The 22,460-nt window shown below is 32.4% G+C and overlaps 1 protein-coding gene across 2 annotated transcripts in view; it reads left to right on the top strand.

Annotated features, from left to right (window-relative positions):
- The window catches only part of LOC118196261 (carbonic anhydrase-related protein 10-like), an 857,748-nt gene that overhangs the window by 723,690 nt on the left and 111,598 nt on the right, over positions 1 to 22,460 (top strand). For both annotated transcript variants that reach the window (XM_085807267.1, XM_085807265.1), the window contains one exon: positions 19,741 to 19,895. In XM_085807267.1, the coding sequence (XP_085663393.1) occupies positions 19,741 to 19,895 (155 nt within the window). The remainder of the gene's footprint in view (positions 1 to 19,740; positions 19,896 to 22,460) is intronic.

The following is a 22,460-nucleotide window of genomic DNA, read 5'->3' as shown; positions in this document are numbered from 1 at the left end:
TATGTCTTCAAATTTGAAATTCTATTGAAAAACTTTTAATTCGTAAAAAACAAGAACACAATATCGTAGTACATCTTAAAAGGGCTATTGTTTGTTAACCTGAGATCAATAAAACATGCAAGTTCAAAGCAATTTTATTGAAAAAAGTAATCAAATACAACAAATAAATGCCAGCGTGTCCAGGCATATTTGTTATTGAAGCTACAATAATATCGCCATAAGAAAAGAACTCTGTGAGAGAATTATTTCCTGTATTATGCGGAGGAGCTTTTTTTGCACCTTTTTTCCCCTTCTTTAACGCAGCCTTTCCAGCTGCACGAAAAAGAAAATCACATTAGGCTTGTTTCGTTGAACATTCGTATTTAATTAAATGAATTAGCGCTTATTTTTGAATCCGTTTGTTCTTCCACCATGGATTTCGGAATGTATTAGTGCTTCTGAATCCAAATTTCCTTTTATTTTCTTTCTTTTGCTTTTTATGAAATGCAGTAATAAAATTGATTCTTCTGCCAAGCGACACTGAAATGTTTAATTTCGTTATTTTTCTGTTTGAAAAATAATCAGTAAAATGAATAAACTTTCATAAAAATAAAGTCATTCTATCAGATAAATTTATTAAGACAATAAATAGTGAACCTTTTGCCTCCTCAACATGGATAAATTTGAAGTGTTCTCGATAGCTTAGCAATTTATTTCGGTATTTGCATAGAATGAAGTAAACATATTTCAAATGATGGTAATTTAAAATGTAGAAAAAATTAAATTAGATAAATATGACAGGCACGTCAAAATAGGCTCTCGTTTAAATTGTTTAATAATTGGAAGAATGGTAGTTTCTATAGCAATTGAATTTGCATTTTTAAGCGCATCACCAGAAAATGCCCACTAATGCAATTTTCAAGCGTTTGGAAGTTTGCTTCAGTCATTATTGAAGCGTTACACAAAAGGTTTGAAGTTACTCATCTTTATTTTTTAAAACCAGCAGTTTAAGTTTTGTTTTTTGTAATAATGTAACAGAAGCGTGAAAAAATTAATATCTGGAATAATAATAGCTAGGAAAATGCTAGTTAGATCTTGTAAATCATGATTATGATTTTTTTCCATTCCTAAGAAAACATGAGTTGTCTGTCTCAGGATAAATGCGTTGTTGGAGGACATTCTGAGAAAAGTCGTCGGTTTTCTTTTAGTTTATAAGGTATTTCTCCCGCCTTCCTAGCGTGCCTTCATGGTGTAGTGGTTCTGCACGCTGGGCCGATGTTCCAGAGGTCCGTGGTTCGATTCCCGGCGAAGGCTTTTGCTAATTTTTTTCATCTCTCCGGCTTTTCCAATTAACCTAATGTCTCTACAAGTTAACTAACTATCGTATAATTTTAACTGTTTTGTACTAATGCTTTTTGGGTCTGGTGGAAGTCTTCTGGTGGCTTACTTTTTAGGTTTGTGTGCTCTTTGGTTCTGGTGGCTCTTTTTGTACTTTGGCTGCTATGTACTATACTATTTGATTCCAGTGGATGTTGATGAATACAGCCAATATCTAGCAGAACGTAAATTATTTCAGAGTATATATAAAAGTTAGCTTTGAAATTTGTCAGAGAGCGTTCAGCATTTTAATTTTGCTTTGACTTGCTCGGAATTTCAGTGCTTGAATTTGCTTGAAGTGTCATTAGCCTCCTCTCTTAGCGAAACAAGTGATAAAAGTTAGTTATGCATTCACCGATGTTTGAAATTTGTATCTTCTGATGCTAGCTAGATACGTACCACTTACAATAAAAAGGCACTCGGTGGGGATGGCAAACATTTATAATATTCTCCATCCACATAAAGGGATACTGGGAAAAGAGGACGCTCAGTCACCAAATCAAGGTGGTGAAGAATTGTAGAAGCGACAGGTTTTTTTTTCCCCCAGAATCAAAACAGATGAAATATCAGGAATGCCCTATCTGGAATTCGAACTGTAGAACTTCCGACTACGATTTAGAATTTCTACCACTTACGAAGGCACCTGGGAAAGACAAAAATTCTATTTAAGCTTGACGGCAAAGATTTGCTTGCTGAAACTCTTCGCTAGGGATTAGTTGCAGAGAGCCAAGGTCGCTGAAAGTGTGAATTATATTTGATTTAACTTGTATTTGTGTTGATAAACTACTTTTCTACCTGAAAGTCAGTGAGTTTTTGCTTGTAAATTTCAGTTTGCATAGTCAACAAGTTCACATGTCTTTATTTTACTTTTACTATGGTACTGATCTTCTAGCTAGGAAAACTCAAGGGGAACGATATGTCGTTTGACAGTCTTTTACGGTTTTTTGGATGAGCTCGTACTCGCTGATTTAATAGCATAACCTTGCAAAGATGATCTGCATTTAGCTACATATCGGAACCAAACTCCGAAGGACTTTCAGCTGCTTAGTTTCGGTCATAATACTTTGACGAAATTATTAATACTTTAATGATTATAACAACTCAGTTACTAGCGAATAATTTAAAGAAAGTATATTCTTTTAGCAGTCCTGAAATTAACAGAAATGATTTCATTAACAAATAAATAATATTTTGAACAAAATACGCAGTATTTGATCCTGAACATTGCTTTCATCATCTAATGTATCCATACTTAATATTATACATACACTAAACGACATGGTCTAGAATGCAAATATTTAACAACATACATATTGTTATTTACATATTTGATGGCTCTAGCATTACAACTGTCCGCATATTTCCAATTTTTTAAATGTCACACATTCTTAAATAAATCGATTTTGAAAATATATTTCACAAATTTTGTTCAAGTGGTTTACCATTAAGCATCTTCATAGCATTTATTTGTATGGTTTATTACAATACAAGAAATTCTTCTTAATTCAGCAACGCTTTAATATCATAAAAGAATCATTGCGTATAGTGCTGTCATGTCAGCTCCCTTTTACTTCGTTTAAAAAATTTTCTACATTAGATAAATTGTAACAGTAGCCACCAATTAGCATATTTGGACATAAAAGAGTTCAAATTTGCATATCTAAGAAATAATTTTCTTTTAGCGCATTTTGTCTGTCACTGTTAAAATAATTCAGTCAATTTTCGTCCACAACTTCAGCACCTGTGTGCAAACTTACAGGGTTACCTAAAAGTATTTATTTTCTCGAATTTACTTCCTTGATGAATTAAATCAAAAAATTGTAAACTGGTTTCAGGGAAGAGCATACGTTTGATATAAATGTAGTATAATTACGCTAGTACCAGGTTATTTCTAGATTGTGTACCTATGCATAGCACTTTTCTCACTACAACAGATTTCAATATACTTCGATATTTCAAACTATATTTCGGCCCCTCAAATTATACGAACGATACCTAAACAGACCATTATCAAATTGAAATGTTATTTAGCAAAAGGAATTCGAAAAGATTAATATCCTTAATTTTAGTTATAATTAGGAGGTCTGTTACCTTTCCGGTCTTTAGTCCATAAGAAAGATATTAACATCTTATTGCATGCCTTTAATATTACCATATTGCTGTGTGCAGTATTCACGCTGGTATAACCACTTAAAATAACAGTCACGAATGTCAATAATCAATAATCAGCATCAATTCCCTGATGCCAACAAAATTTTGAACAAGAGAAACATAGATTTTTTTTTCTGAATTTTAAAACTTTACAAAACTTTACAGCATTTCATTATTTCGAAAGTCAATTATTTTGAGTTTTAACTAGAAGAGGCACGACGCCATGTCCCAAAACTAAATACTGAAGATTTTACATTCTAATAAATGTAATGCTTCAATTTTAATTTTACTGATATTTTAAAACTAGAAGAACATTTATTACAACATTTAGCAATAGGAAATGGAAATGTTTTTTTCTTGAACGTTTCTTGTTTTTTTTTTTTTTTTTTTTTTTCTTTCGCAACATTCTTCTATTCACATAGCCAATTATGAGATCGTTTTCGTTACTGCAGTCTTTTCTATCTTTGCAAAATGTTTTTTACTAGTAAAGGACTAGTTTAAGCTACAAAAAATTAATATTTCTTATAATCGTTAATATTGCATCATGCGTCATTTCGTTTTGCTTTTATGGGGAGAGAGGGCAGTTAGTAAATAAAAGTTACTTGAAGTTTCCGAATAATTAATATGGGCAATTACAAGAAAAGAACGGATATCCAATAACTTCACCTAAGCCAACAATGTGAAATTTAATAATTTAAAATATGCCACATAAATTATGCCGAATAGAATGTGTCACATTTTGAATTATTTCATAGCCAGTTATAAAATTGTTTCACGTGATAACATTCCTATGTAATGTAATCTATTGATTAACGGATAAATATGTGCCCAAAATAATTAGAAGAGAATTAGTTAATAAGAAATATCCTGTTCTGTGTGTTAAAAGCGAGTACTGTTTCGTTCTCAATTCTATGCTTCCTCATTAGCCGTTGAGTATTGAACTGTCCAATATATTTCTGACGTTTAGATCTAAAATGGTTACAGTAAATAACCAGACATCAAAGCCTGGGAATTTCTAGGAAATAAACTATAACGTATATACTTCTTTCTAAAACAGCCCTTTAAGTATAGTCATAAATACGATATAATATGTATGTACCCATCTATCTATGTAGTGTACATAAATAATTAAGTATGTGAATGTATATAAGGAAAAGGAATATGATCTATACACTATATAACACACTTTTCAAAATGTTTCTATGTATCTAAGATTTGAGAATATAAGCATTGAGAAAGCTATTTTAGAAGGCAAAGACATGATTTTCTAATAAACTAAATATTTAATTATAACTAAGGGATATGTCGTTTTTTACAATTTAAAAATGTTCGTGCCAAAATATGTTCTTTATTTCATTTTATTATTCTTCCATTAGCCGAACAAAGGGACTAAATTCTGTTTTGGGTGAATTATGTAATTTATAAGCCATTTTTGTGCGTTTTTAAGCATTGATAAAGCATTTATTTTCCCTTAATACTGAAAAGAATTAATAGATTCATTCCTACAAATTTTATTACTTTAAACATAAATTTTTATTATGTTTTAAACCAAGATTTATTGATATAGCCAAAGCCGAAGGATTAATAAATCCCCCTTAGAAAGCTCAAATAAAATAAGATTAAATTCAAAAATTAAATTCTTTAGAGGCATAGCATAACTCATTCAAGCGTAGTAAGTTTAAGGATGCTAACATTTGTTTTTTATCGCAAAATAACCTTACAAATAAAAAAACAGTTCAGGAAGAAACTTCGTAAGAAAGTAAACTAATGTTTTTTTTTTAGTTACAAATAAAATATTAACTAAATTCAGCTCTTCAAGCTACTGCAGTTATACATATTTAGTTATTATTTTTGATATAACAGTTTAAAATATAATTTCAATTATTTCAAATGACAAAGCACAACTGTCATTAACAATATAAATAATTTACTTTAAGTGCTATTAGCATAAATTTTACTGGGAAATCTCTTCTGTTGTGTATAAGTATAGGCAAAATTTACGCACTTCAGGAATATAACTCGATTAATAAACTTTGAAAGTATTCAAATATTTGCGAATTATTAGTATAAATAATGTACACTGCGGGAAAAAATAGAACAGTTCTATATCTCACGTTCTACTGGGCCAATTGACGAAATTAAAATTGCATTTTTCAAGTCTCGAAAGCGCGACTTAGGATATATATTACATTTACATATAGCGTCATATTTAACATAGGTATTTTGACACGAAATCGGACTTTTCTGAAATGACATGCCATTTTTTTCCATATTTCGATTGTACGACTCAAATTATGCCTAAATATTAAATTGTGTGCTAAATTTACGGAGAAATTCAATAATTTATCGTTTTGCGATTTTGCGTTGAAAACTTTAAAAGGCTGTATCACTTTTCAAATCGTCGCCTCCAAATACTATCGCCCTGTATTATATTTGAAGAAATTAAATAATGAAGAATATGCATAAATGCATGTATGTTTCTCGCATTGTGATAAAGCAACTGTACCTAGAGCCATGCAATTCTGAATGACGTAATCCTACTGCGAATATGGGCATCTGAAAGCCCAAATTTGAAATTTGGAATTTGTTTTATTATCGATTTCATATTTTGTAAAACTCTAATGAATTTTTGATTAATAAACTCAACGATTTAAAAGCGGGCCATGGCAACACTCTGCGAAAAAAAAAAAAAAAAAAGAAACTTTTTATCTCCAGCGCGCGGAACTGTGTATCGGAAATTCTAAAGATATGCTCATTTAAAAATTATTTTGCGACATTCCTGTTGAACTGAATTTTATGGTTTAAGTTCAAAGATCATTATGATATTTAATAAATAAAGGTAACACACAAAACGTTAAAAAAAACTGCTTTTTGGACTTAATTTAAAATCTGAACCTTTTCAGACATTTTTTCCCTTTTTCTTTTTTTCATTGTAGACGAGCGGAAAAAAAAGTAACCGTTCATTCTTTCAAATACTTTTTAACAAAGTGCATATATCATATTTTCGTTATTATTGCTTAAAATAAATACGCCCAATTTCAAAACGCGCCAAAATGTAAACTCACGTATATCTTAGGACATTTTGAATAAAAAAACTCTAATTTTTTGCAGGTATGCTTAGAAATGCATCTACTTTAAGATTATGGTAAAAATTTGATAGGTCATAAAGAAACTGTTTTTGAAAAATTATAAAAAATATGCAAAAATAAAAATTTTAAAAATAAATCATAAAAAATATACGAATTATATTTGGATTAAGCCTAAATTTCCAATTCTGGAAGAAGGAATAAATTAAGTTTAATAAAAAAGAGATATTAATAAATATACTATATCAAATTCAATTAATGTTAAGGAGTTAATTTTTAAAAAATCTGCTTTAGCGATATTTACAAAACTTGGCAGTGTGGCATAATTTGAGTCGTAGAATCGAAACATCCAGAAAAAGTCCGATTTTATGTCAAAATACGTATATTAGAACAATGTTATATATAAATCTAATATATACCCTAATTCGCGCTTTCGAGACATGAAAAACGCAAGTTTCATGTTACGGTCGATGTAATTCAATTTATTGCAAAGTGTGAATAAAATTCAACTAATAATATTTAAAGTTATTGTTAGCGTGTAAGCCAAAACAAAATAACGGTAGATTTCCTAAATTAGAGAATGAACGATACGCCAAATTTGTCAAGATGCCAAAAAATTCTATACCGCTTTTTATAATAAGAGGTATGAATCTTAAAATATTTCAACTTCATAAATAATTCAAAAACTTTCTGAATAAAAAAGTTAACATGTTCTCTTTAAATCTCTCTCATGTTTCTCTTAAGGCAAGTTTTCAGGAACTTTCCTTTTTACAGTTCTCTCTAAGAGAGGATCTGAAAGTTCTACCACAGGTAGAAAGAATTTCAAATTATAATTCCAAATTAAGATCATGTCATCATCGTATTCTCCTGAAAGGCTATTGATTAGACCTAATCGTATATGTTTCTGTTCTGAGAAGGGGTTGCCTAAAGCCACATGCTTTGATTGCCTCATGCTTGCTCCTGGTTTGCCTCATTATTCTTTGCAATGCAAGCATTTTAATTTAGGAACCTTGTTTTAGTTCGAAAGCCTTCTTTTATCTCCCCCAATGTGGTGAATCCTCAGTTGTTTCTGTTCTAGATATCTAACATTGTAATAAGTAGAATATACCTGACGTGGATCTAGAATACCAGATTTTTCCATTTATGTGTGTTGCTCCAAAGAGCTCCTTCTCACCTCGTGAGACAAAAAATGTAGTGGTATAATCTCAGCAGGAAAGTTTCATGGTTGAGATTTTTTTCGGAAACAAAGACGTTTCCCAGCAAAAATCTCAAGCTGAAAAATTTCTTTGTTCATTAAAGAGGGAAAAACGAAACAAAATTTTTCTTCAAGATTTTACGATGAAATTTGCTGACTGTAAAGGACAAAATGTCAGATATAATGATGAAGGTGGTTTTATACCAGATGACATTCTGCTGGGGTGAAGTTTTAATGTGTTTTATTTGGGACAGCCTTTTCTTGGCTTGTGCATTAGGGTAAATGAATATGCAATTATTTGATTTCGGTTGATGAATCAGGCTAAAGGAATACACAATGATTTAATTCTGTTTATAGTGTCATTTCAATTTTTCTTTCCGTTTTCGGCCGTTCTGTTGCCTTGAATTCTTCGGATCAGATGGGATAAATAAAGCATGACATAAAATTCTTTCAAATTATGAAATTAAAATAACCGTATTTTACGTATGAGTCACAATCATAACCTATTTCTATATCCTGCTCTCAAAAGGCAAATTATTTACAAGGCTTGTGATTATCATTCGTGCTAAAAATTTAATTTCAGTCAGTGTTGTCTTTACCATGAATTTTGCTTCGTAAATGGAACCTAATTTACTTACATCAATTGGCGCATGATAGACATCTACAGCTATAAGTTCAATGATGCCTTTAACATGAATATTGTTTTGTAATTGGGACATAATTTATTTGCACCAGTTAATACATGATACAATTTTGCAGCTTACAGGTAAAAGTAAAAACCGTACTTCTTTACTTGAACTTCTTTAATTTACAACCAATGATAAGACGCCATTTAATGGCTAAATGAGTTAGGTTGATAGCAATTGCTTTGCTTGCTAAAATGTCACGCATGCGTCTGTACTGAAATTAATAAATGGTATTACTTTCGTTGATCTCAGTGTAAGGTAAAAAGTCAAATCTATTCCCTAGTGGAGGAGGAGAACATTAAAAACACGACACATTTGTTGAGTTATGAGGTATTTCTCCCGCTTTCTTAGCATGCCTTCGTAGTATAGTGGTCTGCACGCTGGGCACGTATTCTAGTGGCCCTTGGTTCGATTCCCGACGAAGGTGTTGCACATTTTTCATCACTCCTGCTTTCAAAAAATGTCTAATGACTCTACAGTGGCGTCCCAACTAAAAGAGTGGTGGATGATGATTCTCCCATCCAGGATTTTGCGATTGGGTCTCCTAAAAAAACCAGTTACTTATTAAAAGGAGGAGTATGTAAGATATTTCTCCCGCTTTCGTAGTGTAGTGGTTTACAAGATGGGCGCGTATTCCGGAGGTCCGTGGCTCGATTCCTGGCGAAGGCGTTGCTCATTTTTCATCACTCCTGGTTCCAAAAAAATCCTATCGACTCTACAAAGTTAAAAGCTCCATTAGGCGATTTGTAAGTTTATTTTAAATTGTTTGTCATATTATATAATCACACATGTATATACATTCATGGAAAGAGGAATCAACCTTAATTTATATGGGAAACATGGTTGAGCAGTTAAGGACACCCCTCCAAAAAGTTATCAAATTGTTCATTCCATATAATATATGGAACCTAAAACAACATTTAAAGCAAAAATATCACAAAAGATACTCAATCCGAATAAATAAAAGTTAACGTATACAGTAGAGTTTCGGCTTATAAAGTTTCAAAGATAGAGAAAAATTTTCATATGGCCGCAGCGACAAAAGGGAATCAACTTTTAACCAACTGAGATTAAGGTAGAGAGAAACGCTGGAAATTACGATGCATGAGAGTGAGGGAATCATATCCATCAGGTTATCACATCTGTTGTTTTTATATGTCTAACCCAATCTTTAAATTTCAAAAGATTTATTATTTATTTTTATGAGTGTAAAGTTTTGAGATACGGAAGCACGTTTGACTTCTTAAATTAACAATATTTATAGCTCACATTTCTTCAGCGGCAATCAAAACCTTTCAAAACTGCTCTAATCTGCATGCTCACTTTTAACTGAAATTGTACTTTTCTTCCGTGCATTTAAGAACGCTTTCGCTTTTCCCTTAAAAATGAAATTGTTTTCAGAATAATTGCTAGATAATTGTGATTATAATTTAATCGAATACGAGCCCAACTACAATATTTTCTGTCAATTCAAAAGCAGTCGTTTTGGTATGCCCTTTTTTTACCTTTTTACCTTAACTCTAGTGAGATAGTGATTTGTAAAACAATGAGAGAAATTTGTTTTTTGACAATATCTTTCTTTAGAATTGTAAAGCAAATCATATAGCAAAATCTCTCCTATGGGAACCACGACTATTGAAAACACTTATAAACACTAAATAAATCCCTTAATTTGTTACTACACCCAAATGCTCTTTATAACTGTAAAGTTGTCATACATTATGACTTCTTTAAAAAAAAAATCCGTAATAGTAATGTTGACGGTTTAATTCACTACGATGAAGTCTGCTGTAAGGTTCCTATAGTTGATCTTAGTCTTAATTAGCGTGAGCTACATCATCGATGGTTGTAACGCTAATTATAATTAGTCATAGACATAGGTAGCAGCAGTATGTAACATTCGCTGTAACATCTTATCTATTGAATTATAACAGCATAATAAATTACCGCTAGAAAATTAATATAATGAGATGTAATGTTCATTCCTGGAATATATGTATACAAACACACTATATTAAATTACGGAATAAAGTCGACAGACAATCTTCTTTGCATCTGATTTTATGCGCTAACTGCTTGCACCAAATTTCCTTTGTCAAATGTTTTATTTAACAAGGACCTTTTCTTGCTCTGAAAGTTTTCCGATCGAAACGCAGACGCAATATTTATTTTGTTTTTGCGAAATGAACATGTTTTCTCCTGCCAAATCTTTCACTGCGGACTTTCCGAGAGGAATGTTTGATACTACTCTTCACAAACAAAAACAGTTACTTTCATTCTCGGAAAAAGGCTTTAGCAACTGTCTCAAAACTGATTAAAACTAGATAAGTTACCCTACCTACCATATTGCTATCGTATTGTTCGCTCAATCTGTTTTAAGCAAGAAAGAAGTTTTACAAGGTTTCAGTAAATGTCATAAAGCTGAAGGAAACTTTAATTGATAGTCGAGCACTAAAGATATCTTTCTTCAAATAATATTACCATTTTTTTCAAATATAAATCCTTCCAATTTAAATGTTCTTGAATTCAATGGTTGCATTTTATTCGCTTTTAAAAGGATTCCTCACTATCAAGGCAGAAATCTTTCTTCTTAAATCCTAGTAAGATTCAGGTGAATCTTCGCTGACGTTCCTATTCTCATGTTCAGAGAAAAGACGCCTAGCTGTAGGTTGCCTTGAAACAGATGTTCACTTTCGTTTTCGCTTCAAGTTGGGCCCATTTACAAATTGCAAAGTAAAGGCTAGGAAAACATATTTTTCAAAGAAGAAAAACTCAATTTGTAATAAACGGTAGCAAATTTTAAATTATCTTGATCACTGTCGACTCAGCAGGCAGATTACTTTAAACGAAAAAGCTTAAAGCTATATAGGATTTTTTAAAACCGAGATACTTAATCTGCATATTTAGATAAAGAGATACTTTAAGGTAGTTAAACCCAAAATATACTTATCGAAACATACTGATATTTTGCGTTAGTGTTCATTTCCGTCTGTGAGAATACATCTAAAGATATACGTTTGTACAATATAATACATTACCCAAACACTTATTAATTATAAACAACTGCTTCTTCTGTCATTTTGATTCAAAGGATCAATTTGAAAATAACACAAACCGGAAAAATAAGATGTTTGTTTTTCTGTTTGGCTGCATTAGGATTTTCGTCACTAATGAAGACAAAACTGACCAACGAAGTACACATTCGAAGCTCCTTATGAGCATTTTATTTTATCAACAAATGTTATCTATTTTAAAGGGAAAAAATGGAAAATAATCCTCTTTTGTAGCGCTTTCCCTTTGAAATTTATGGTCCTTTGCTTCACTAATTGAAATATCAGGTTTTAAATATGTACATATTTTGACTAACCTGCATTTATGCGCAATGGTTTATTGTGTAACAATATGAAAAGTCTCGACAGAATTATTTTTTATTCGGTTGTTGAAACAGTAATTTAGTAGTAGAGCTTGGCTTCTTTCTCCTACCACATAGATTCAAATATCTGTGTTTGCTCAGATATTTATGCATATTTTAATTAGTGATCATGTCTCATAATATATATATATATATTGAGATAAACCGTTGAAAACATACTTTTAATTGGATTCCTTCATTATTTTAAAGGAATGGTTAATGAAATGAATATATAAGTAAAAAGCTTTCATTAAAATCTTTCTATTTGTTTCTTACAGTTAATACCCACTACAGCGAATCCAGTTTATATAGAAGCGCCGGACACAGTGAACGAACATTTTGGTCCCGTCCATTTCCTATATATTTAATGTTATTTTATATGGTTATAGAAAACTTCGAAATGCATGAAAATTGGATATGGCAAGGTTTATGGTTATCTTCGAGTACAAAAATTAGTTATGCAGATTTATTTAACATCGGTGGGCTGAAGAGTTTTAACATCATTTGAACAATATCACTGTGCACAACAGATGCAAAATACCGTTCTAGAATTTATGTTAGTGTTAGTGCTTGGAACATCAATGCTTTAAGCGGCTAGAGCTCCAGCTGCATGTGTGTTACTACAAAGTGTCCTTGTAAGGTAGAATGCAGATAGCTCTTGTATTTTACAATATTACAATAATCAACCAACATTTTATGAAGTAGAAAACCAGAGACTTTGGGCTGCTTTGTGGATTACTGTTCTTTAGACTAGGTAATGCTTTCGTCGAAGAATAAATAAAATTAATTTCAGCTAGTATCAAGAGTTTGTCACTTCTACAAGTGCTATGTGAAATTTATATTACAGCCACTACAATGCATTTACACTTTGAAGACGCAAATCATATTTATAGTTTTCATAACGTTTTCAAGAGTTTTTGTAAGTTTTAACTAAAGTATTACTAACCCTAAAAATCTTCTAAGTTTATCATAATAGGATCTATGTTCCTTCCTTGTTAGGTAATCGGGAAACGTTTTACTGTTTCTTTACTCTTCATCCTTACTATTCTGTGTGTTCTACAATGAAGGCAATATGCAGTATGTGTAACACCCTACTTCTTAAAAAAGCAGTATAAACTTACTTTAGGGCATGGGTAGCCAACTTCTGTACATACATGATTTAAGGCATTTTCTTAAAAATGTATCAAGATATACCTGCTAAAACTCTGGACATTTACCGTATTCAAACTAGTGTCTTTTGCAGTCATAAATGACTATCGGGGAGGGGGTTTTAAACCAACATGATATTTTATAAGTAATGTTTATTAATTAAAAAAAAGCCACAGAAAAAATATAGATTAAACTTTATTTTATTACATTTTCATTAATGGGAAGTCTGCGCTGCATGACTTCAACCAAGCGTTCATAATTTGGCGTGTATCCAGGCAAAGATAATAATAATGCATCAGGTAGGTTCTGAATTATGACAGTGATTGGAATGGCCTTTACTGATTGACATATTTAAACATGTCTTCCGCAGGTTGTCTGGTTTGTATGGTTAAATCAGTTTACACAGTTATAATTTCACTTCTAATGTTTCTACCATACTCAATATTAAATTTTCTAGAAAAAATTTCGACATTACGTTTTACACTTAACTTTTTTAAAGGAAGACAAAGATACTTCACAATAACTTTAACATTTTTAAAATGATGACATTTGACTTCAAAGTCTTCAATGGACTTTATAATTTCTAAAACTGGTGGATTTTTGGACGGAAACAATAAAAAACAGGAAAAAAGTAAAGAAAAAAAAAACGAAAAGGAGAGGGAGGGCAAGGGAACTTTTGACCGTGGATGTCGGAGGAGACGGTCAGATTTTTCGGCGAGAGGACCGTCACCATTTTATTTGTTATGCAGAGATTGTTTTCTCGTCCGCCGGGGACAGTGCCGGACTTACATATCAATGAGTGTACCTATATTATATAATAATCAGAAATTGTTTTCTTTATTAAAGTTTATTACTAAACAAAAAAAATAAAAATTGTCATCTATGAGTCGATCGAAATAAACATGTGTGAAAGAAACGAACCCTGCACTGCAGATAATACAATAATCCTTGTTTCCATCTATATGACTACGCCATCTACAGCATTTGGTATCTGGGAAATCTCAAAAGCCTACTACTGCTTGAAAAGTGTAAAATGATTCCTGTTTCCTATAAAGTTCATTATGAGGTATGAATAGAATCAGAAAATTATGAAGAAGCGCTCTGAAAGCGAAAAGTAGATCATTTGTCTCAAAATTGAAAAATTCTGGTTTTGAATGATAACTGAAGTACACAAATACAAACAAGATGTCGAGCACTTTGAATGAAATAAAATCGTTTTCTTTCCCCCAAATGCAACTTCGATCTTGAACCAGTGAACCAATGCGTCATTAGGACCTTGACATGTCGTTAGAAAAAGCAGATAGTTTTAAACATTTTGGAGTGTTACGATAATTAACTCCAACATCATGCATCCGTAAATTGCACACGAAATATCTTTGCAATTTACAAATGATCCTTCGTATAGAAACGTAAAAAATGAATGTAAAATATTCAAAAAAGTGTCTGAAAACAGTTGACGTACACATATAATTTTATATTTTAATTTACTTAAAATATATATAAAATTTAGATTTTGACTCATATGATTCGTCGCACCTTTTTCGTAGAATTTAAGTATAAATTTTGTATATTTCATGAATTTACGTATATTATTGGTTAAAATGTACGTATATTTGCAGAATATGCGTAAATTTTCTGCAAGTTTTAACTTCGTAAGGAAGTATCTTTTTTAGCAAAAATTTACACAAATCTCTTTCATTTTTTACTGCACACAATTGTGTGTTTTGGGTAGTTTACATAAAGCTTGCCTATTTTAGACTTCACAAACATTTAAGCACAGAAAATTTTATAATACTAAATGCAAAACTGACAAAGGTTAATTTTTTGAGGGAAAATACTAAGAACTGCAAATAAAGAAAATACATTTTATTTTCATAATTAAATAGAAGCTATATTATTTAATTCTTGGCATATGACAAACTTGTCAAGGACAGTAGACAAATTTTTAGAGCAAATAATTCTTAACAATTAGACTATTTTAATAATGCCTTTTTTATATTTAAGAATTCCTTGTTACTCTTTTCCTGTTTAATATAAGTTATGTTTCAAGAAAAATTTAATGTTAAAACATTTGATTACAAGCGTTATCAGCATCAAAAAAAATTATAAGCATACAATGTATGTGCAAAACAATAAAATCTTCTAATTTATTAAATTAGTATCCTATGTTATTAATAGAATGAAATCTAGGAAATAAATGCCAAAATTACCCTATGTTGTTAAATGCTATCATTCTTTTATCAGTTCGTACTTAATATGTCGCTGCTTTTTTTCTGAGAATAGAGCCTTTTTATTCTGGGAAAACAGAACATTAAAAATGCTTCCGTATTAAAAAAATCGAATGTGGGATTAATGGAGCAATAAATAATGCATAAAAGAGTCTGATACGTCTGTTAATTTAAAAACAAATCATTCGGCGCACGAAAGGAATAAATAAAAATGCTTGACTATAATATCTCCAAATTAAGAATGAGCGTATTATTTCTGAGAAAATAATTACTTCAGGTTTGCTAAATATATAATTTTTTTAAACATTAGTAAATATAAACAAAATAAAATAGTTTAATACATTTTATACTATTTTCTAAGCACATAATTAACGCTATTTTTTGATTGCATGAACTTTTTCATTTTCTCAGCATTATAATATTACAGCTTTTATTAAAATATAAAATTAATTAGGGTGTGACATTAATAATGTGTTCAAAGTTTCCCTCTTACTTTTTCTTGTTCGAAGGAAAAATACCATCAAATATAAAGTGGGGAAAAATAGATATTCTGAATTTATAAATTTTTATATTTGATTAGAAATTATAATTTGATTATAAATTTTGTTTAAGGTTTTCAAAATCCGCTTGGTATTTATTAAAGTAATGAACAAAAAAGCAATTTGATGTAAGTAGGTTTTTTTTTAGTATTTTCGGATTCGTATAATATCTTAAAAGTAACATGTCGAAAATACGATAAAACGTTGACAATATTTTCAATTGTTTTTAAATAGTATAATTTTCTGAAAATAACGTATAGTAGATACCATACCCTTACTTCACGAAAATTATACTTAAATATTTGGAGGTGTGCTGTCTGGGAAGCATATTATAACTTGCTTGACGAAATTCCCACTCTAGAAGCCTTAGCATCCGAAATTATTTTCGTTATGGCGGTCAAGCAGGGAGAAGGAGACGATGAAAGAAGGATCTGCTTACCAGTAAATACCTGGGGAAAATGGACGCTTTGTTTGTTTTCAGAATTTACAGAATGTAATATAGAGGTTTCACAAACATGAAATGTTGATTGTTATTCTTTGCGAAAGTACGAGTGATTAACATGTTATGACAGATGCTAGGAAACCAGTATAGTGTTTAGGGAAGCCTGACTGCAATGCCGAAGGACTCGGGTTCGAATCCCGGAGAAGGCATGGATGCCAAATTGTCTGTCCCTTCAGAGGAGGTAACGGTGGCCGCCAGTTAGGTGCCTCCACAATAAAATGGCCACCACTTCTGGCCTTAGTAGTGGCCAGTGTCGTTGTAGGCAAGTTCCCGTCATTGGGGGAAAAATAACAGATGTTAAAAAGAGAAACGTTGGCGTCGAATGGTCTTCTGATGCCAATGAAACTGTTAAATAAACACAGCACATGAGAAGCGAATTCAGTGTCATTACAGATGTTAAAGCTTCAATCGTTAATAAACGTTTATTCATAAAAACTCAAAAACCGAAAATGGTAGAGTCTTTCCAGTTTTTGGACTAAACATGGATTAAATTTTCTTGTAATCTAAATCATTTCAGCTTCAAATTACAGATTATTTCTGTACTAAAAATGTTTTAAATGTTAGGGCTATATTCTTAATATTGTTTGCAATTCGTTTTTTTTCTTTTTCATATTTTTATGGATAAAAAGATTAATTACAATGTTAAATGTTTATTTTTGAGATGTATAATTTCAGGGAGGAGTGTAAATGATGATTTTAATTTATGTAATATATTAATATATTACGTAAACTTAATCTAGTACTTTACATACTATTTTCCGAGAATTGTTTTTTCTTATCGCCTTGGATATACAGGACCAAACTTTCGGTCTAAAGGGACTATTGCCTGTCATGCGCGAGAGGTATTAAACGGGTCAAAGGGCCAATGTGTTTTGCAAGCTACAGTTCCGTCATGCTTGCTCTTATCATATGAAAATTTGTAAAATATTCATAAATAAAGTAAGGTTTAATTGTTAAATTATTTTGAGCACAACTATTACATAAATTAAAAATAAAGTGTAATTTGCGCTCGATTGTTATTGTTCTGCGTTTTTAATATAATTTTATGTGGGTGTCTTTAAGACCCTTGAATAAGAACTCCATCTAAGCACAAGAATTCATTAAGTTGCTATTTACAATAGGATGGTTAAGATATGTAAAGGGTACATGGAAATTTGCTTTTGGAAGAAGTAGACAAGTTAGTGAAGCATTTCAATAACATAGACCACTTTCTCGTGGACTACTTATTTGAACTGTGACTGCTTATTTGAACAACAGCCTAACCAGAAATGATTCAGGTCCCTCTACTTATATCAACATCTTCATCCTTCGCAAGCGCCTTTCGGCTACAACACTTTGTTTCTCTTTTTACGGGACGAAACGCGCTATCTACGGCGGGCATGGTCTCAGTATCCAAAGCGATGACTCTGGCGTCATCTGTCAGCGAAGACGATAAACACTCCCATATCTGGTGCAGCATCTGAAAACTATTAAAAGGGAAAAAAATAGAAACAAACTAAAAAAAAAAAAAAAAAAAAAAATGGAAACTGTAAGTCCGTGACTGAGTTCATGCGGTGTTAAATGGTTGCCCAGGGCTTTTGTTGCATCGTTCGGTTTAAGCTTCTTTCTCTTCTTCTTAAATTGCTTCCTAATCTCTTCTTGTAATTTCAAGATGTTTCTTTAAGCATCACATCTCATGTCATCAGTATCTGAAACTTCAATGTCACTGTTGTAATTGCCTTTTCTTAGTCAAATTTCTGCACTTGTGTTTATCCATCTGAAGTACGAAATGTATTAACATCATTATCGTTATCTTCCTTTGTAATTGAGCGTCTTTGGCTTCTGAAAACTGACCGCCTTTCTACTATTGGTCATAAGGAATTTTTGCTTGATCTACAAGGTATTTTCCCCCTTTTTCTCAGCATGCATTCGTGCTGTAATTAGAAGCATACTCGAAGTATTCGAGAGGCCCAGGATTAGAATCTTGGCGAGGACACTGCACGTTTTTCATAACTCCTGTATAAAAAAAAAAAAAAAAAAAAAAAAAAAAAACTAATGACTCTACATATATTTTTCTTTTCTTCTCACTATGTGATTTATTACCTTCTTTCCAGGCACTGAAGGTTCCCTAGAGGTTGAATGTGTATTTCTTTTTCTCGAACTTCTTTTTCATCAGATTTTGAACATGACTGTTTCCCATGTGAACGAGATGATTTCAATTTACCATTCAGTTCCTTTTGAATATCAACAAGCTTTGTTTCGTACAATAAAACAATTTCATTTCTGCTTGATTTCATTTTCAATTCGTGCTAACTTGTGCACATAATCTTCTCTAATACGCATTACAATATCAGATATTCCATTATCTTCACTATCTCTGATTCTGGAAGTTCTTTCTCGAGAACAGTTGTTTTGAAACTTTATAAGTTTCAGACTTTATAAGTGATTTTCTATTTCAGTAATTCTTAATAAATTCATACCAAATTTTCTTTCATCTTCTAAATCCTTAGCATTATCTTCAAAGTTCCGTTATTCTGACGAATGCGGATTAATTTTAAACTGAAAATCAGCAATCGAAAGCGGTGACGTTATTTGTCGGCGGAGGCGTGCGTAAACTCTCATGTGCATACTGGATCATCACAAACTGCATACACTGAATCCGAAAGTACACGGACGCGGCTACGTTTGTTTTTAGTATTCTAAAATTAAGCTTTTCGCTTTTACTGAAAATCTAACTGTCAAAGACCCAACGCTTCAAAAGAAAAAAAAAATCTCGCTGATTTCTGCTTTCAGTCTTCGCCATTATGCAAAGAAATCCAGCTAATTAAGTGTTCAGCATTTAAAATTTCTGCAATTCGCTACCAGGTCGCACAAGACAATGATCCTAACTGTAAATGAAATAAAATGATGGAAGTATCTGCAACCACCTACTTTAAATCTACATCTAATTTTCATCTCTAATAGAGCTGAGAAAAAGAGAAAAAATAAAATATATGATTTTAAATTTCATTTCTCGATATTGATAAGGGAAAACATTATTTAAACTTGGGTATAATAATAAGTAAACTGTTAATTTATCTATTCTGTGAAACTAAACATAAAAACAGCAGAAAAGAAAAGAAACGAAATCGAAAAGAAACGAAATACTGGTAATTTATTATTTTTCATGAAGTTCTGATATTTTAAACTAATTTCACTCAATGGTTTGTTAAATCAAATTATCCCATTTACATATTATTCTCAAAATTAGAATCTCTGTTCGAAAGCCGTGTTGAACTAGTGACATCCCGTTATAACTCCTTACAGCTAATAAAAATGAGATTATTATATGTTTATAGTATGATTACTTTTACCCTAATTTTCAATTAAATTATTCCTTTTCATTAAAGTTGACCTCATCTCAACAATTAACGAATATAATTTTCTCTTTAAAAATATCATCCGTATTTTATTTCAGGACAAATGGTGAATATAACGCACATATCAGTTCAAGGCTTATTGCCAGACACAAGCCAGTTTATGACTTATGAAGGATCCACGACGATGCCAGGATGCCACGAAACTGTTACATGGATTGTTCTCAATAAGCCTATATATATAACAAAAGCTGAGGTAAGACATTTCCTTGACCATTCTAATCTATCTTCATACATTGTGTAGCGTGCGTACGGGTTCGTTATGAAATGAATGCACAAGTCCGATGGAAAAAAAAAAAAAAAATGTCAGGAAAAAAAAAAAAAAAAAAAATGCTTAAACTTTTCCAGAGAAAATCGCACAATATCTCAGTATCTCACAATAGTTATCTTTTAACTACTCAAATGTTCACCAGAACTTAATTTAAAACAGCTAGAGAAAGCTAATCCACGAATTCGCTACAGTCAACAAGAGCAGTTTTCTAAACAAACTCTTAAAACAACCAACTAACTGAATTGAGAGGTTTTCCTTCTTTTTATAAACTTTTTAAATCACGCGCGAGATTTTTCTAGCAATTTCTCGAAATCAAAAAGAGATAATTTTTTATTAAATTTTAAATGCACGTGCTCTTGTACTTTTAATTTTCCGGCTTAACTTTCTTTTAATATTCGTCACGCGCTGCATTGCACGGGGAATAAAACAATTTTATTCATAGTTCTAATAACATTAACTATTTAAATACCAAATTCGTAACACTGCCCCCTTCCCAAGGACTGCACGTCCCAGGCAGTATAATCCCTGGACAGGAAGCCAAACTTACAACTAAGGCATAAATGCAATAATAAACATTACATTACAATATCAAGCAACATAAACAATAAATGCAACAACTAACTTAAACAAATCAAATGCTATCAAATACTAAATACAAGTCAGATCCAATACACATCTAGAAATAAAAAAGGACCATGGCCTTACACTATTTACAATTATTTACATTGCGTACTATGGCCATAGTAATGAGCTAACCTGTAGTAATGAACGACTTTAGGTTTGGAGTTCGGTGACTTACGGATCCGAACCACAACGTCATTCAGCCTATTTATTTTATTTTTCCTTATCGTTATCGTTATTGTTAATTACAATTCTAACTAAACTAACAAGGTAAAACAAAATTGCTTACCTTGTCCCAATGGGTTCTGCCAGGGCCACTGGTTGAAATTGATCTTCTCTGTGCATCTCTATCAGCAAAATCTTGAAGGGAATAATCCATAAATGATAAATACATTCTTTACACAAATATATTTAAGGAAGACGCAAACGGGTTACAGAATATTTACATAATGAAAAGTGTTTAAATGTGGCACGACGCAGTGTGTGACTTCTCCGATCCGAGATCTCGTGCGATCTCTGAGCGAGAGTTCATAGTTCGAGGTGACGTTACTCAGCCATCGGATCTCAGCAAGAGTTGAGTTGCAACACAGCCTGTTTAGGACTGTGTACGGACCATCCCAAGGTGACTGTAGTTTAGGACTGAGTCTTTTCCGTCGAGTCGGATTCCACAACCACACCTTGTCTCCTTCGTGGAATTGATGTCCAGTAGCTCTTGTGTCGTATTGGGCCTTCATCTTCTCCGTAGCCAAGTTGACTCGCTCTCGTGCAAAGTTTTACATCACTTCAAACCGGCCCTCGACATCTTGAATATATTCTTCAGGCGATGAAGGAGCATCCGGAGGGCGACCAAACAAGAGATCACAAGGCAGACGAACAGCATCTGTGATAAGGAATAGCCGGTAGTCTCGTGGACAGCACTGTGGTAAGCCAGTAAAAACAGTGATAATTTCTTGTCCCAGTCTTGTTGGTTTCTGGAAACCATTAATGAGAGGTTATTAAGGATGGTTCGGTTGAACCTCTCTACCATGCCGTCCGACTGGGGATGTAATGGCATCGTTTGGGTTTTGTCAGTGCCGAGTAGTTTGCATAGTTCTTCGATTAATGCAGAGGTAAAATTCCTTCCCTGATCGGAATGTAACTGAAGAGGCATTCCGAACCTGGAAATCCAGTGATGTATCATTACCTCAACTACTGTGACAGACTCTTGATCAGGAATAGGATACGCTTCAGGCCACTTGGTGAAGTAATCAATGACAACGAGTATGTATTTTTTGCCATCGGCAGTTCTTGGCAGAGGTCCCAAGATGTCAAAGGCGATACGCTCAAAAGGTGCTCCTAGATTGTAACGTTGCATCTTGCCTCGGCTGCGTCTCTTCGGTCCTTTCCGACCTCCACAAGCATTGCAAGATCGGCAACACTTTTGCACGTCATCCTTTGCATTATTCCAGTAAAAGCGCTCATGAACTCTCGGCAAGGTCTTCATTATTCCAAAGTGACCTTCTGTAGCGCTCTTATGTAGTTCTTTAAGGACATCAGGAATCCCGTATTTTGGAAGCATCAGTTGCCATCGGAAAGTCCTCCCATCATTCGATTCGAATTTCAGCTATAAAACGTCGTTTCGAATGTGAAGGGAATCCCAGAGTGCCCAGTATGGTTTTGTTGTACGACTATAGGTAGAAATATCCTGCCAGGTAGGTTTCTGTTCGATGACTCCATTAAATCAATTATGGGTTTAATGTCACAGTCTTCCTGCTGGTCTTTGCTGATTTCATCATTACTCCATGGGTCTCGGTCAACCGATGTTGATGTTGTAATTTGTCTTTCGACCGAACTCAGCAGCTCGTATTTCGCTTCCACCCTGGAACAATA

Source organism: Stegodyphus dumicola, chromosome X1 (assembly GCF_044657685.1).
Source record: "Stegodyphus dumicola isolate Sdum_Otavi_A_Nest chromosome X1, ASM4465768v1".
Taxonomy (NCBI): domain Eukaryota; kingdom Metazoa; phylum Arthropoda; class Arachnida; order Araneae; family Eresidae; genus Stegodyphus; species Stegodyphus dumicola.
Note: the sequence above shows the minus strand (reverse complement) of the source record. Positions and strands in the feature narration are given on the sequence as shown.